This window comes from Lutjanus erythropterus, chromosome 20 (assembly GCF_056507025.1).
Source record: "Lutjanus erythropterus isolate fLutEry1 chromosome 20, fLutEry1.hap2, whole genome shotgun sequence".
Taxonomy (NCBI): Eukaryota; Metazoa; Chordata; class Actinopteri; order Lutjaniformes; family Lutjanidae; genus Lutjanus; species Lutjanus erythropterus.
Window position 1 is genome coordinate 8,442,400 of NC_139336.1, and position 16,676 is coordinate 8,459,075.

General features: G+C 40.0%; 1 protein-coding gene across 2 annotated transcripts in view; it reads right to left on the minus strand.

Annotated features, from left to right (window-relative positions):
- Nucleotides 1–16,676, minus strand: part of stxbp1a (syntaxin binding protein 1a) — a 44,800-nt gene that overhangs the window by 6,566 nt on the left and 21,558 nt on the right. Inside the window, exons 6-19 of one of the 2 annotated variants that reach the window (XM_084745466.1) lie at nt 16,247–16,350; nt 13,502–13,650; nt 12,019–12,103; nt 11,737–11,867; nt 11,469–11,576; nt 11,282–11,342; nt 10,392–10,457; nt 10,212–10,292; nt 9,887–10,025; nt 7,764–7,873; nt 7,398–7,499; nt 5,536–5,621; nt 3,556–3,710; nt 1,459–1,616 (exon numbers count right to left, since the gene is read on the minus strand). In XM_084745466.1, the coding sequence (XP_084601592.1) occupies nt 1,507–1,616; nt 3,556–3,710; nt 5,536–5,621; nt 7,398–7,499; nt 7,764–7,873; nt 9,887–10,025; nt 10,212–10,292; nt 10,392–10,457; nt 11,282–11,342; nt 11,469–11,576; nt 11,737–11,867; nt 12,019–12,103; nt 13,502–13,650; nt 16,247–16,350 (1,487 nt within the window). In that variant the 3' untranslated portion in view covers nt 1,459–1,506. The remainder of the gene's footprint in view (nt 1–1,458; nt 1,617–3,555; nt 3,711–5,535; nt 5,622–7,397; nt 7,500–7,763; nt 7,874–9,886; nt 10,026–10,211; nt 10,293–10,391; nt 10,458–11,281; nt 11,343–11,468; nt 11,577–11,736; nt 11,868–12,018; nt 12,104–13,501; nt 13,651–16,246; nt 16,351–16,676) is intronic. The other variant, XM_084745467.1, reaches the window with a different exon arrangement.

A 16,676-nucleotide genomic window follows, 5' to 3' on the forward strand; every position in this document is an offset into this window, starting at 1 on the left:
TTTGGACAAACAGACTGTGACGAGCTCGCCATCATCAAGGCTACATATGCTTTTCATGAGTCCTGCACACACACCTGTTTGTTAGATGTGATGTTAGAAGTGTTAACTTCTTTACTCTACATGTGTCTACAATATGATATGTTTAAATATTGTTTCGACTAGAGCCAGACAGATATATCAAATTCTGATATCATCGGCCTGATATTAGCCCAGCACAGCTGCATATATCAGTTAGGGATGCACAAATTTTTTATTTTTTTTTTCAGCCCATACTGATAATTACCTGCTTCTAATGGCAGATAACCAATAATTTCCCATTTTTGTATTTAAAAAAAAGTTTATATAACCTGTGGTTTATGCGCACCTGAGGGTAAGAAAGTACAGTAGTGAGCAAAGATGGATAATTTAATAACAAAAAAAGAAGTTCTGACTCGTCAAATGTTCATTTAGTTTTTCAAGAAAAGTTCATAAAAAAACTTAACAAAACACTTTGGCTTTTAAGGAGAATTTGCCTAAGAATTCAAAGAAAATGCTCTGTCAAATCAGATGTTAGTATAGCTATATATGCCGATACCAGTACAGACCAATAAAACTGGACAGGCCCAATATTGGCTGATATTTTTTTCAGCCCTGATTTTTATCATGCACACATATTAACTTTTATTGGATAATTTTTCAGGACAAAATGTAGATTGTTTTTATATTTTTGTTATTTTGTTTGTTTTATGAGTAGCATTTTATGTGTATTTGATCCTTTTTCTTAATCCAAGATGTTCTATTTGTGTGATTTTTTAATTTGTAGTTATTTGAAATTATTAAAAATACCAGTGAAAGTTTACAGTTTCAGCACCCTGATGTCATTTTAGATTTTAATATATATATATATATATTTGAAAAAAAAAAAAAAGAATATCAGTCAATATTTCGATATCAGAATTTTTTCTTCTCTAATATCAGTATCAGCATTGGTCCCAAAAATCCAGCATCTGTCAGGCTCTAGTTTCTACATGATGCAATCAACATCATACTTGTGTGTTTATATGTTTTATGTTCCTATTGCAATGAATTGTGGGTAATTCAATTAAGTCTGCACCCCAAACAGTTTCTCTATTAGTCTGCAGATTGTCCACATGAGTCCTTTTGCCGACTTGTTGACTAGTGGATTTGGAGGTTCAGACATCTGAATTCCTGTAGGGGCAGCAGACAGCTTACACCTGATTGGATCGCAAGCAGGACTCGCACTCTGATTGGCTAACTCTGAGCATACAGGGCCTGGAGCCCGATGGAGCAGTCCATGCAGTGAGGAGAGGTCGGGGGTGCCCATCCCTGAAGGACACGGGGAGGAGAAGGGTGGAGTCACATAAAACAATACTGAGTGATCAAAGAAGAAGAAGGAGCAGGAGGAAGCCCTTGTGCTGTGAAGGTTCAGAAAGGGCTTCTTTGTGCGGCTGCCTTTACTTTTTTCAGTGTGATTTCTCTCTCCCTCCCTCCCAATCTGTCTCTGCCTCACTCGGCTGAGGGGTCTGCGTCCTCAAAGGACACCCTAGTGGACTCTCGGAAGTCGGGGTGCTGCAGGTCCGATAAGAATTTGGTGGGGGTGAGCATGTGGGTGGAACCTGTGGAGGAACAGAGGTGGCTTCACCACTCGTCTCTCAGCACATGCCACGCCCCCTCCCCCACTCGCTCCAAAAACAAAAGGGTTAAAAACAGGCAACCTGTCGTACAGCACGCACACAGAGACACACTCGTCCACTGACACATACACACACGTACACACACTCGCCATGTTGCACAAACACTTAAGGACGCACAGACACAGAAAAAGACATGGCGCAGCTGCAATTCAAAGACAACAGTTTTTTTTAAAGACAACAGCTGAAGCAGAGCACAACAAAAAGACACTTTCCCATTGATAAACACAGACTGGCTGGCAAAGCGTTAAAACATCAAATAAACAGTACAGAGGGCCATAACATAAAGGGCTATTACAACATAACACATCGCACACAATAGGCAGGTTGTTACGTTAAAAAAAAGGACATTAAGCTGTCCTACAGGAGCTGTGGTGTGGGTGGGTTCTGTTTGCAAAAACCCTAAAGTCCTGATTAGTCATTTTGTCTTTCAAAAGGGAACATTTATATATTTACATTAGATGCTAAAATAAATGTAAAACTGAAATAACAAACCACAATTATCTTGTATTGTTTCGTAAAACTATAGTTTATTTTTATAAGTCTAACTTGCCAGTGGAATGAGATATCATTGGTTTATCAGTGATCAACTTTTTTTCTATAATTTTGTAAAAAAACAGACTCAACAGTCTTATAATCATCTCTCCCCTCCCTTCAACAAAGCAAAACTTAATCTTAAGTTAACTTAAAATTTGCATTACAAAAAGTTAATTAATTTCACCCCACGCTTTTATTCTGATATGAGGTCAAATGTGTCATAAAGAGCTTCATCTTCCTTTTTAAGCACTGAATGTGCACCTCTGTCTGACATAAGACGGTCTATTCACCTCACGTCCTGTGGTTCCCCCCGTTTCTATTTTTTTAAGCTGTGTCACCGCTCAGAAACTGTGTCCTTAAGTGTCTCTCAAAGGACCTGAAGGCCAGACTGAACTTGCACCTGCTGCTCCAATCATACACAGTCCTCTGAAAACGCTTCAAAGGACGTGGATCCTGAATGAGGACACAGCTTTTATTAGTTTTCACACTTGGTCCACTTAGAGACACGTCCACTCTGTGTAACTTAAGGGGATTGCTTGGATCATATTCCTGTGCACAGGATCAGCGAGGCAGTGTATTTTAGCCACTCAAAAAAATTCCACCTAACGTATTAGTTTAAGTGTATGCTACATTTAGAATATTTTCACCACTTTACTTTGTCATCAGACAACCTCTTCGGATGGGAAACCTCTGTTATATAACCCAAATGTTTCTCTCTCCAAACCAACCAAACTCCACAGGTGAAATCAGTAACTTTAAGAGCCAGAACACAGGAGGTGCTGGTCTACTGCTGCTTCAACATGCAAGTTTGCTTGTATTAGTGTGTGACTTTATTGAATCAGAACTATCCTTTCAAAACACCGACGTCACACAATAACACAAACAAACAAATAGATCGAGGCAGCGGTAAACCAGCAACTCTTGCATCCTGCAAGATAAAATGACTGATTTCACCTATGGAGTTTGGTTGGTTTGGAGAGAGTGATATTTGTCTTATTTAGTCATTTTCCTACAGCAGTGACGATATTCTAAACATAGCATCAAGTCAAACAAGACCTTTTTTAAGTGGATAAAATATATGTTGCTGCTGACCCTTTCTGCTGATCCTAACTGGGAACATGTTGACCCCCATCTACTGTAGCTAATACACTGATTATCAATAAGTACCTCATACAACCCTACATCAAATAATCCAAATCATCCCTTTAAGTTACTTCATCGTTGTTGTGGGTGTGTCACTGAGCAACCGCGTGCCAGAGCCTATACTGTGATGCTTTCTTCTTGCTCTTGGCCTACACTTAGTGTCGCCTCTTGTCGCGCTACTCACCAATGATGGCCTCCCACTTCCCATTGGCCTGTGTGACCTCATAGGCGCAGCGCATCTCGCTGAAGGACACGCCACCGATGATGAAGACCATGACACGTGGTCCAGTGCGGTACTCTCCAGGTGTCTTATTCTTGTGCCAGTGGCCGTACCGAGCACTGCCAGAGCAGAGAGGAACACACGCTCATGTTATTACAGTTTTATAGCTCGTTTTCTCCTTGTCTCGACCTCAACAATATTTTGTGAATGGAGATTGATTTCCAAAATATAGATAATGTTTCATGGACATAAAGATGTGAAATTTTGTTTATCCAAGGACACAATTTCCAGGAGAAACTGCATCATCTGCATCTGTGCAGCTTTCTGTTGACTAACCGACATGCATCTGAAACATGATCCTGCTGGGTGTGTCACCCTGCTGGGTGGAACGCCAGATGAGGCAGATCAGTTTGTAACAGAAAAGGAATTGATACTGAATCAATACACACCAGCAGCTTCCACACACACTGGAGTGTAAGGATTAGTGAGGCTGAAAGTGGCTTTAGCACTCCCCCTTACACACACACACACACACACACACACACACACACACACACACACACACACACACACACACACGTAAGTGTAGTTGGGAATATTGATGACTTGTATTCAGGTCAGCTTGCTTACATTTTGGCAGAATTTCCAGTAGTGATATTGAGCTGTTCTTTATTTTTAGGCAGTTATTTCATTTTCAAAACACTCTTTGGTGGCACAATGCCAGTGCCTTTAATTCATCCTAGACATACTTATAAGGCCATAATGCCTGTGCTTATTGCAACGTATAATTATAGTTATAAACATTCATAAATATTCAGAAAGTAAGACCGCTATTGTCATTATACTCAGGCACCAAGAAATTATAAATGGCTTCTCTCTGTGCATCAGAAAACACATATAAACATACATATAAAAATAAAAAATAAAAAACATATATAACAGCAGAACAGACAAACAGCAGTAATAGCAGCTTTAAAATAAATGTTTTGTACATTGTGCAGATTCTTCACATTTTGCAGGTTATTTACAAGAAGGTAGCTGGTAAAACTGAATAAATAGATGCTAGACAGTGCTTCATAACATTCTTCAATGCTACATGCAATGTAAGTGTCCAACATCAAATTGTGTTGTGTTAAATTGGATTATTCAATTTCAATTTAATTTTATACAATGTTCTGTATGTTGTTCTTACATACACAAACATTTTAATCACTTTACTTACTTCCTTGCATTATGAAAGTGATTAAAATGTTACAACTACGAGATATGAATACATGATCCTTGCCAAAAACAATTCAGTGACTGATCACAAATCATAAAGTATTACCATACTGGACCTTAAGTTATTATAATATGCCGCATAGTATGTTTTATAGAGTGTTTGAACATATTGGTATAAGCAAGTATAACACATTTTAAGTATGCTTATAACACTATATAATGCATTACAGACATGGGTGTCATAGACAGTGTTACTTTTTTGACACAGAAGAGATTTCATGTAAAAGTACATGATCCATCTTCTATGATTGTAGACACTTCCATGAATCCAGTCATTTCAAAACATGCAAAGTAATCAGTATTAAAAAGTGTGTCTCCTGTATCAATGTTCTTACTTGTGATAAAAAAAATAAGAGTTGGTGAATGTCTGAGGTCTCATCATTGGCACTGGCATGTGCATATGGCTCACTAAGCTGCCAGTCATCAGAATCACCTCCCTGCTCTCCATTTCTCTCTAGTATTGATCCATGAGACTCATCTCCCTTCCCAAATTACTATTGATCCAATACCATCACTTCTGTCTTCAGAATTTAAAAAGGTGACGACTACCACACAATAAGAGGTGTGCAGAATGTGTATATATATGTATAGATAAATGTGTGTGTGTGTGTGTGTGTGTGTGTGTGTGTGTGTGTGTGTGTGTGTGTGTGCATGTGTGTGTACCTGACTGCAGTGGTGCTGAAGGAGGCAGAGGAGCGGGTGGAGATGTAGGGGTAATGCTTGGTGTCCAGCTTATCATCAATAGCATCCTGCAGGGGGACAAAAGGACAAAACAGATCTTTGTCAGCAATACTGTCTGCCTTAAACACACACACACACACACACACACACACTTCAATAGGGGCTTCAGTGTTGTGTCACGTCTCCTAGCAACCATGTGTGGCTCCATCATGGAGGTCCATTGGAGAATTGGCTTTGCACAAATAAGGGGCTAAAAATAGTTGATAACACCAGGCTGGAAAAACAGATGTTTGACTGAGGTTGTGGTGGGGTGTACATCAACTGAAAAGTAAATAATTCTTCTCAGATAAATTAGTGTGTTGATTTTGGATCCTCCATTTAGGTTTGCTTGAGTAAAAAACTTGCTTGAGTAAAAAACACACATGAACACTGAGGGTGTTTTTGAAACTGAAAAGGAGAGAACCACCCATGACTGCTATAAGGCATGTTAAAAAAAGCCCTTAAAAATGTCTCAATACCTTACCAGACTGTAATGATATCTACTGTGCTATTACATGGTCAATTATTTTATTGTTTTTATCTTATTTTATAAAAGGACTGCTTCTGACTGCTGCATTGCCAGAACCAAACATTTTTTGCACATGCTTTGATCATGGTAAAGAAGGAAAGCTGCATGTGATGGCACACAGTATCATGACATCTGTAACCCTTTAACATGCAATTGACTCTTTGCAGCCATACCAAAGACTTGGAAAAAGAAACAATATGTCCAAAAAGGAATACAGCATATAACAAAATGTATTAATTATGCATGGATCTCAATAAAATATCTGCTGCAACAGTAGCAAGTTAGACAAAATGCACAACTACCTCTGATGTCACTATTTGAGTGATACAACTAAAACTAATTTACAGATTGTTGCCTACTAGAATGCTTAAAAAATGGGATACACAACAGTTTGACTTATGCAGATTTTGTGAAGAGGAAGAGGAGTCACATATTCATCTTTTTTGATACTGTAAAGAAGTAGCACTGTTCTGGGTTAAAACTGAAAAATGGATTTCTGTTCATAAAACAAATGTAATTTTATTTCCATATTTTATTTAACTGTATTATTTGGTGATTTAAGAGATGAGGTAGAAGGAAAAGACCTGAACATTGTCATTATAACAGGAAAAACACACATATCCAGAGCTACAAAGAGAACATCAGTGGGCTCTGAAAAGGATGTCACAAACAATAAGGAACATAATTTGATTTTCAAATGATGGTGGGACAGAGTCAGGATGAAGACTTAAGTTAAAAGTCAATAAAGGTCAATTAATGTGTCTGTGCATACATATAAGATTATCAATGGTTATATGACAATGTGTATATATATGTACATATTGTCATATTTGCATATATATGAATACAAATTTGAACTTTGTCCTAAATTGCATAACAAAATTTAACAAAAATGCTTAAAATCCATAGGAATAGGAAGTACTTTATTTTAATTTTATTTATTTATATCCCTTTTTTTTTCCATTTTGCGTCTTTCTCTGTCCTAATTCGATGTTTTTTTCTGTATATGTATGTACCCCTTTGACCATGTCTAATTAAAAAAAGAAAGAAAGAAAGAAAGAAAAGCAGAGGCACTTTATGTGAAAGGAAAAACAAATTTTATATAAACAGAAAATGCTGGACACATCAGACTTATCATTTAGGACATTTTTCAAGTCATCATTTTTCTTTGTTTTGTTTTTTTAATATCACAATAAACATCATCTCTTAGACTTGTCTTGTTAAATCCCTAATGTATATAATAAGTCAAATAGTGATTCAAGCCCTTCCAACACACCTCCATGATGTCCTTGACCAGTGGTGTCCAGCGGGACAGCTGATAGGTCTGCTCGCTCACACGCTCCTTCCTGTCCACCTTCTTTCCTCGGCGGAGGGTGGACTAATGATGAAAAGAAGGAGACAAGGAGGTGAGAGAGAGAGAAAGTGTAAAAAGGACAAAAGACTCATCTGCATGTCTCTCATATTAAGTCATTTACACTATTCGATCCACACACACAGTAAACAAGAAAAAGACACAGTACATACAAGATGCTGGAAATAAAGACATGAATATGGAGCAGAAAAGTAAAGACCCAGGGGGCTTCACAAGGAACCAGATGATGATGAGTAGACAACAAAAAACTTCACCCAGTGAGGATCTTACGTCTGTGATGATGGGGACGCCCAGGTGAGCCATGTTGGTGATGATCTCACTGTCCTCAGGGGGGATCTGAGCGTGCTGGATCAGCTTGTTCAGGTTCTCCTCCGTGATGCCTGAAAACACACACACATCATATCTTATAACTGTAAAAAAAAATGTATGTTTACATTTAATATGTTCAGCTTGTTCTGGGATGAAGGGAATTCATGTTTTGTGACTTGAGTGCAAAAATAAGATCATTTTATTAAAACTGTTTATTACTTAAAAGCTGTCTGGTTATGTCTGAACTGAGAAAGACTTTTGTCTGTAGCCTGTCAAACATCTTTTTTTCAGTACATCAACTTTTTCTTACTGTTTTCTTTTCTCTTAATTTATAATGTCTCACTTTTGATCACAAATTACCAGGTTAGCGTCCCTGTACTCCGAGCATTTCTCTACATTACAACAGGTCTAACCGCCTGATTCCACCAGACACAATGATGTTGCATCTGCAACACGGTTTTGCGGAGCGTTTTGCCTACCTGATTTTGGTGACTTGCCCAGATTATATTGATTTGATTTTTCTTTGATTTCTGTGCTTCTACTCGGGGTAAGCAGGCAGCATAGTTAAATGGTTTCCTTTTTTTGTCTGTTTTTACAACTGGGAGTCTCCACAGTGTGTTTTATTTTGAAAACTGACTGGATTTTTGATGCCGTTCTTGTGTCTGACTTCCTGCCCGGCCATTCTCCTCTGAGCAGCTTGACGAGGCTTCTGTAAAAAAAATAGACTTGGCGCAGACCAGAACAGAAAACTACTTCTGAAATACACTCCTCTGGTGGAATCACAAGCATTGTCTAAAATAGCAGTGATCAGTTATAGCAGCCATGTTACCGCCAGACCATGATGTAGCCATGTGCTGTGGAGCCAGATGTAGTGTAGAAATAACAATACTGTGGATGTGAATACCTAATCCTCACCAGGACAGCTCTCTCTTGGTTTGAATCATACCTCTATAACAGGAAACAGTCCGTCACCATCAGATGTTCCCGTTCCAGGAGGCCCCAGTCAGCCAGAGCATGCCTCAAGGCTCTGTGCTCGGGTCTCTCCTTTTACCGTCTATTTGCTCCCCATGAGTCAGATCATCCATGAGCTGGGCCTAAGTTTCCCCTGTTATGCTGATGACACCCACTTGTATCTCAGCACTAAACCATCCACTCAACTCCCCCGACAGTTCCTTGCCAACTACCTACATAACATTTAAACCTGGATGTCATCCAATCAACTCAAGCTAAACAGCAATAAAACTGAGCTCACAGTTGTGGAGAAGGTTTGAGATCTTATCCTCGATGCGGACGGCTGCTCTATCTCTCCATCCCCAGAAGTCTGCAATCTAGGTGTCATTCTGGACTCATTCCCGTCTCACGTCAAGTCCATAACCAGATCCAATTTCCACACCTCAGAAACATCTTAAGACTCTGCCCATCATTCACAAGGCACTTTTCCACCAAATTAGCTCTGGTTCTTGAACCGGTTCCATTCAAGGTTCTTGGAATCTTGATGTTATCTAGCAAACCAGCTGTATTTCCACCAGTCTTGAGCAGAACCATTGTTATCACAGATGCTATCAATAGACAGCGTTGCACAGTGCACCACAACCTGTACAATATAGGATAATACACTTTGGTTCCAAAGGAAAACCTGTATATTTTTGGTTCCAGCTTGGAACCAGCTTTTATGGTTGCAAAGTGGTTCAGAATTAGGTAGTGGAACCACAAGAGGGCAGGTTACATGTTGGTGGAAAGGGACTATTAGACTCTGCAGCTCAGACCCTTATCCATGGCATCATCACCTAATATCTGGATTATTTTGATGGCGTTCAGTCTGGAGAACCCAGCAAAACCCAGGACAGGCTCAAATATGTGCAGAAATCAGCTGCCAGGGTTCTCATCCACTCCGAGCCACCCCCACCCTCACCCACTTTCTCTGGCTCCCAGTCAAGTCCAGTATCTCTTACAAAATCCTCCTCCTCCTCACATATAAATTCCTACGTGCCCTTGCCTCACAGAACCTATAAGACCTCCTTCAGTCCCATACACCCTCCTGGAATCTGCTTATTTCTTCATGTTGCCCGTAGTCTCCTCCTTACCGTTCTTGAGGAAAATGTAGAGCAGGATGATACGGATCTTGTCATATGTGCTGACGTTGGCGTCCAGCAGGATGGGCACGATGGCCCTCATGGGGTCTTTGATCTTCTCTCCCTCAGCGTCTGTGCCCATAGCCAGATCCTAGAACACAGAACACAGAACACAGGTGTCGCACGTTTGTCATTTAAATTTTTCATTTTCAGGCTTTGTTAAAACATTTATCTACAGATTAGATTTATGTATCTGTGTGCAAGAAAATTGTACAGCATAAAAAAAATGCACTCTCATTCCTTCCTCCTTCATCTCATCTCTGTCCTGCCGTCTCACCTGTTCCACGCGGCAGAGCTTGTCCACTGTTCCCTGGTAATGCTTCATACAGTCCTCAGCCAGCTGCAGATGGGTGGAGTACTAAAAAAACCACAAAACACACAGGGTCAGCATGCAGATTTACACACGTACACAGGGCAACTAACGTACTCCTATCAATACACACACACACACACACACCTTGCTTAGCTCCTTCTGGTACTGAGGCATCTTCTTCAGCATCTGAGACAGATCCCTCATTGTGGTCTGAAAAGATAAAAGTGTGGTGATCAACATCAGTGCAAGATATTATTAAAACTACATTACTGATAACAGAACATATTTATGTTGGACTGTTGGTCTAATGGAAGAACAACTACTTGGCCACTCAGCACTCAAAGAGTTTCCACCATTTGGAAATGTAAAAAAAAGCTCAAAACATAAGGCAGCTCAGTCTTTGATGACCAACTAAATTTAATTGAATTTAATAATATCTAATTGTGAATTTATTTAGTCCTGTTGTTACAAATGACAAAGGCAAAAACTAATTAAATAATGTTTAAATCTAATCGTGTTTTCTGATTATTATTAAAGGAATAGTTCAACATGTTGGGCAAATGTTAAATATGATGCTCTAGCAAGCACTCAGTTAGCTTAGCTTAGCACAAGATTCCCAATCTTTGGGAAAAACAGGTAGCCTGGTTCTGTCCAAAGGTTAAAAAAAATCATCTTACCAGCATCTCTAAAGCTTAACATTATCTCTTTTGTTTAATCTGTACAAAAACCAAAGAGTAAAAGCAACTACTTGTGTCTTTACCAGGGTAGCTGTTTCCAGCCTTTATGTCAAACTAAGCTAATCATCTGCTGGTTTCAGTTTAATATTTAAATGGACAGACATGAGACTGGTGAATAAATGTATTTCCCAAAATGAAAATTCCCAAAAAGGAAAGGAATGAGAAATAAAGACCTGTTTGTAATATAAGCCTGCTTCCTATAAAGGCCTCGTGTCCTCAGCAACTGAGGTAAATAAAAGCCGCGGTCAACATTTGAGGAATTATGGTAATCAACATTTCCCATAGCAGCCTCTCTACCTTCTCTCCAGTGTTCATCCTCTTGCTGGAAGAAAAGTCCTTCAGCTGGCGTGTCACTTCCCTGATGACAAAACACAAACAGCAAAGGAGAGTCAGAAACGTGACAGAAAAGTTGTTTTATCGCTTAATTCAGTATCCAAAGATATATATAAAAAGAGATGTATAAAGTATGAAGAAAGGTACTCACTGGGACACCTCAGCTATGTGTTTGTGTCTCAGGCTCACCCACAGGTCATCGTCTTCATGCAGCAGAACCTCCTTCTCACGAGAGTCTCCGATGCCACTGGTCTCATACCTGAAGAAGAAAGACATGCATCCTGACTGAAAGACACTCATTTAGGAATATTTATACAAAAAATGTTCTTCCTGCAGCTTTAACCTATAGCTTAATTAAAAAAGGAGCATAGCCTTCACAAGTTATCATTGTTCTGTTTTGTCCTTTGTGTTTTTCGTACTTGTACACGTCGTTTTCGATGGGCAGCAGGTCATAGCCCATGGCCTGGAAGGTGAGCTCATGCAGGACAGGAGACACGGGGTCAAACGCCCTGTCCAGGATGATCAGCTGTGAACGAGCCTTATCTGGACCCTACAGAAAGAAAGGAAGACACACATACAGGGATGAAAGGAGCAATGAACATACCACAAGTGCAACAAGAATATGAGACAACATGTGAAAGCAAAACAAATCATTAGGCAGGAATATAAGGGGACAATAATTACAATTCTTCTGAGCTCACCTCTCCCATAGTGGGGTCATCAGCCTTGTAGGCGTCCAGTTTGTCCTGAACCAGCTGGGCCAGGGTGGCGTTGTCCTTGTACTCACTAACAGAAAGACAGTTAGACAGATGGATGGATGATCAGATGGACAGACAAATGGCAGCATATGGAAGTAGACATAGAAAGACACGAAGTCGGATAAATGTTCAAAGGAGTATGGAGAAGGACAAACATACAAGACACGTTCAAACAAGCAAATGAGACGAAACAAGAAGAAAAAACAAGAAAAACATTTTGATAAAAATACCTTTTACACATTTTGAGAGCATCTGTGTAAGGGATGGCTGTGTCACAGCTCTGTCCTTACTGCACTTTCCAAAGGACACTGATCTCAAAGGGGGAAGATTTATTTTGGTAAACATGCTGAGTCAGTCATGTAAGAATTTTACTTGATGACCTCACATTAAGTGATTTATGACCCCCTTTTGTCAGTAATATCTGCAGCACCAGTGGTTTTCTCCTCCCACACAAGTCTGTGCAGCAGCCTTTTGTGTTACAGAAGCTTGTAATTGACAAAAACAAAAGTCATATGTTTTTACAGAAGCAAAAGTGCATGTAATTTTGTTATTTTAAAAAATGTTCTGAGGCAATTGAACTCATTTGAGGAAAAACACACAAATTATTATTCAGGGTATGTTTTTAAAGGACAGTTTATCCCACAATCAAAAATATCTTTGATATTTTACCCCTGACCTAATTTATCCATCTGGAGTTTTTTGGTGTGAGGTGCAGCGTTTTGGAGATATCAGCTGTAGAGACGTCTGTATTCTCTCCAATATAACAGAACTAAATGGCACTTGGCTTGTGATGCATAAAGCACCAAAAATATATTTGGGAAATTCAAAACCAGTGTCTCTTTCCAAAAATCATGACCCAGTTACTAAAGATAATCCACAGACCTTGTTGCGAGCAGTTTCATGTAGGAATGACTTTCTTTCTGCAGTAAAATCTACGACAACTACTTCAGAATCTACAGGAACTACTTTCTTTCTACCACCATGAAAGTAGTTTCTACAGGAGACTGCACATAACAAAGTCAGGTGGTAGTTTTGCAGATATCGGCCTTCTCTCCAGTATAATGGTTGGATAACAGCACTACAGAGGAGAAATGTGCATTTTTTGATTTTGTGGTTTACTGTGCCTTTAACACCTTCCCTGACCAAATAAGATAGAACTGCATCTGTTATTTTCATTATTTATTAATCTGACCATTATTTTGTCAATTAACTGTTATTTGTTTGGTCCGTTAAATGTCAGTGAATGGTGGAAAATGTTGGTAACTGTTTCCAAAAGCCCCAGATGATGTCCTCAAATGTCTTGTTTTGTCCACAACTTACAAATATTCAGTTTACTGTCAAGGTAAAAAAAAGAAACCAGAAACTATTCAAATTTGATAAGCTGAAATCAGATTTTTGTTTTTTCTTAAAAAGTCATCAAGCTCACCCTCGGTATCTGACAGCAGGGTACTCCTTCAGGGTGGCACAGAGTGTGGCGATCTGCTCAGCCAGCCTCTCCATCACCGGGTTCTTCAGCTGGGTCTTATGGGGGCTGTAGAAACTGTGGAAGGCATCTGCATTGTCCAGAGAGTACACCTGCACACACAAACACAAAACAAGTTTAAGTTTGCCTCGCCAAAACAGTCTGTCGCTCTTCTACTTCAGTAGAAAAATGTAGATTATATTGTTGTTACTCCTCTAATTTTTTTATGTAATGTGCAGTCTGCATTTGCGATGTGTTGCTGCTGGCTGAAGTACATTTTCTTTTTAAGTCAGGAACAGGTTCCACAGTGTGAAGGCTGACTGGATCATAACCACAGATCTTTATTATCATGGAGAATGTGAACTGTGTGCTCTGAGTAAAATCCAGCAGGTTACTGTGAACAGACAGCATGTTATCTTGCTGTAAACCAGCTTGAGGTGTTGTGATAATATCAAACATAGCTCATTTAAATATTCTCTCCTCTTCTGTTATCTTCTTTCCTCTCCTCTCCTTTTTTTGTTTTTTTTATCCTCTTTGTCTCCACACTCCCTTAATCTTTGGTCTCCAGTCCTCTCTCACTTCCTTGTTTCCTCACCCTTTCCTTTTCCTCTCCTCTCCTCTCCTGCCTTCCCCTCTCCTTGAATGTCCTTGTTCCCTCTCCTTCACACTTTCCTCACAGTTCCTTTCTTAACCTCTCTTCTCTTCTGTCCTTCTTTCCTTGTTTCACCTCCTCCCTCCAATTCTCCTCCCATCCTCTCACCTCATCTCACCTCCTCACCTATTATATTTCCTCATACCTCTCACCTCCCATTCTCTTTCTGTATTTTTCTGTTTTCTGTCCTCTCTCATTTGTTTTCCAACCCTATCTTTCTCCTCTCCTCCCACAGTCCTCTTTCCTTCCCTGCCCTGTTGTGTCTCCTCTACTCTTATCTCCTTGTTTCCTCTCCTCTCTCCTTTCCTGCATCACTCACTACCACTCCCTCCTTCCTCCCCATCTGTCCGCGGTCACATGCTGCTCTGCAGAAGGGTCTCTATATGTTATCCCTACTACCATTGGCTGCCGCCCACTGTGTGGATCCTGACTCGTCCAATGGGGCGAGAGCATCAGCCTGTGGGGCGGGGCTATGAGGCAGCACTTTGCCTGGAGCAGAAAACCACTGACTCTGAATTAATCATAGTAGACAGGAGAGGAGCAAAGCATTGTGGGCCAAGCAGCATCTTCAGAATGGGATGGACAGAGGGGAGAGATGTGGGTAATACAAAGAGAGGGGAGAGGGATGGATGGAGGCAAAAATTAGGAAAAATATGGTTGGAGGAGAGGAAGGGATAAATATAAATAAGAAGAAAAAATAAAAGCTTGATGGAGAGCAGTGAGCGGAGAGAGCGCAAGCGACGTGCAAAGGCAGGGATGGAGGAATGGCGGGATAAAAAAAACAGACAACAGAGGGAGGGGGGAGGAAAACATGATGGAGGCAGGATTTTGGAAATACAGCAAGGGTGGAGAAGCAGGTGGGAGGGAGTGAAGGCAATGTGACAAATGGGAGTCGTTCTGGAACAGTCTGGCGTTAAACAGAGCGACTGGTGAGTCAGCAGCATTACGCCGAGCGTGCGACCACCTGAACGTGTATTTGTGTTTCTCTTTTTATCCATCCCTCACTCGAACAACCAATAACCTCGCTGTTACTATTCCTGTCCGTGTCCTTCACAGCATCTCCCTCCTCCCACCTGTCTTAATCGATCTCTCGCTGCTCGTGCTCAAGCCTTCTATCTCTGGATCTTACTCTCCCTCTCTCTGGTTTTCACTCACAGTCACTAACGAACAATAAAAGTCAACCAGCTTCCATTCACTGCTGCTAAGAGGAGAAAAAAGCAGGTCAGTTAAGGCAAGAAAACTGGGAAAATAATCCAGAGGCCTGGTGTGTAAAAGATATTTGTATCCATGGTTCTGTTTTAGAAATCTTGGCAACACTTTCTGTGATACACTTTGTGTCTATAATGGATGATATAGACACACTCATAATGTGTCATACTGTGCTGGTCACTCACTGACATTCTGCATGGAGATATAATGTATTATAACTCTGAGTGACCAGCAGTTATGAAGTATTATATCACAAGTCATTATTAAATACTTTACACTGTGTTATGATTATTGTTAGAAAGAATGATGGATACTTATGAGTGCAGAGAACAGTATAATGAATTAAGCATATAATTATGCATCACCATAACAGCAGCATAATGCATTACAAGCATGTTTAGAATGCACCATAATGCATTATAAAAATGGGGTTCATACTGTTCAGATTACTGTTACAATTATACATTTTATTATAACCACAGTATAACACCTTATAAATATGATTATAATGCACTGTAATACATTACTGACATGGGTGTCATAGAATGCACCCAGTATGTGCATTATAAGTATGTTTATAATGCACTGTAATGTTGTAGACATAGGTGTCATACTGTCATGATTATCGTTATAAAGCATTGTGAGTATTTATGAGTGCAAATAGTGACAATTATACATTGCTAAAAGCACAGTGCATCACATTTTAAGTATGTTTATAATGCATTATTAACATGGGTGTCATAGTGTCCTTGTTTAGAAATCATTGTGTAACTGGGTGTGCATGCACAAGCTGCATCAGCAGAGTCAATATTATTAACCAGGACCATTTCGCACAGCTGGATGTTTACCTGAGACTCGTAGGGCAAGAAGGCGATGTTGATCTCCGTCAGAGTCTTGATGGCTTTCGAAGCGCGGCTCTTCACCAGCTCGTTGAACAGAGGATCAGGGCAGGCTGGAGATGGTGACATTGAGAAAAAAAAAAATTATAATTAACATGTAGGCATTTTTTATGTTGTTGTGGTGAGCATGTGTGGCAGTCAGCTGCAGGACAGAGAGGTGTGCAGACGACTCGAGTGCCAGGTGAGTTGACTGGCACAGCTGCTGCTCGCTGGATAATTATACTCTCCCTTTAACTGCAGCAGCATGCTGGACCTGACTGCTGCTCACCAAGGACAGATGGCCACATCAGATATTGTTTGCTGAACGACTGAAAAATATTGTTGTGGAACTTAAAAAGTGACAATTCCTAAAACGCCTCTTGGGAACAGAGGAAGTTTG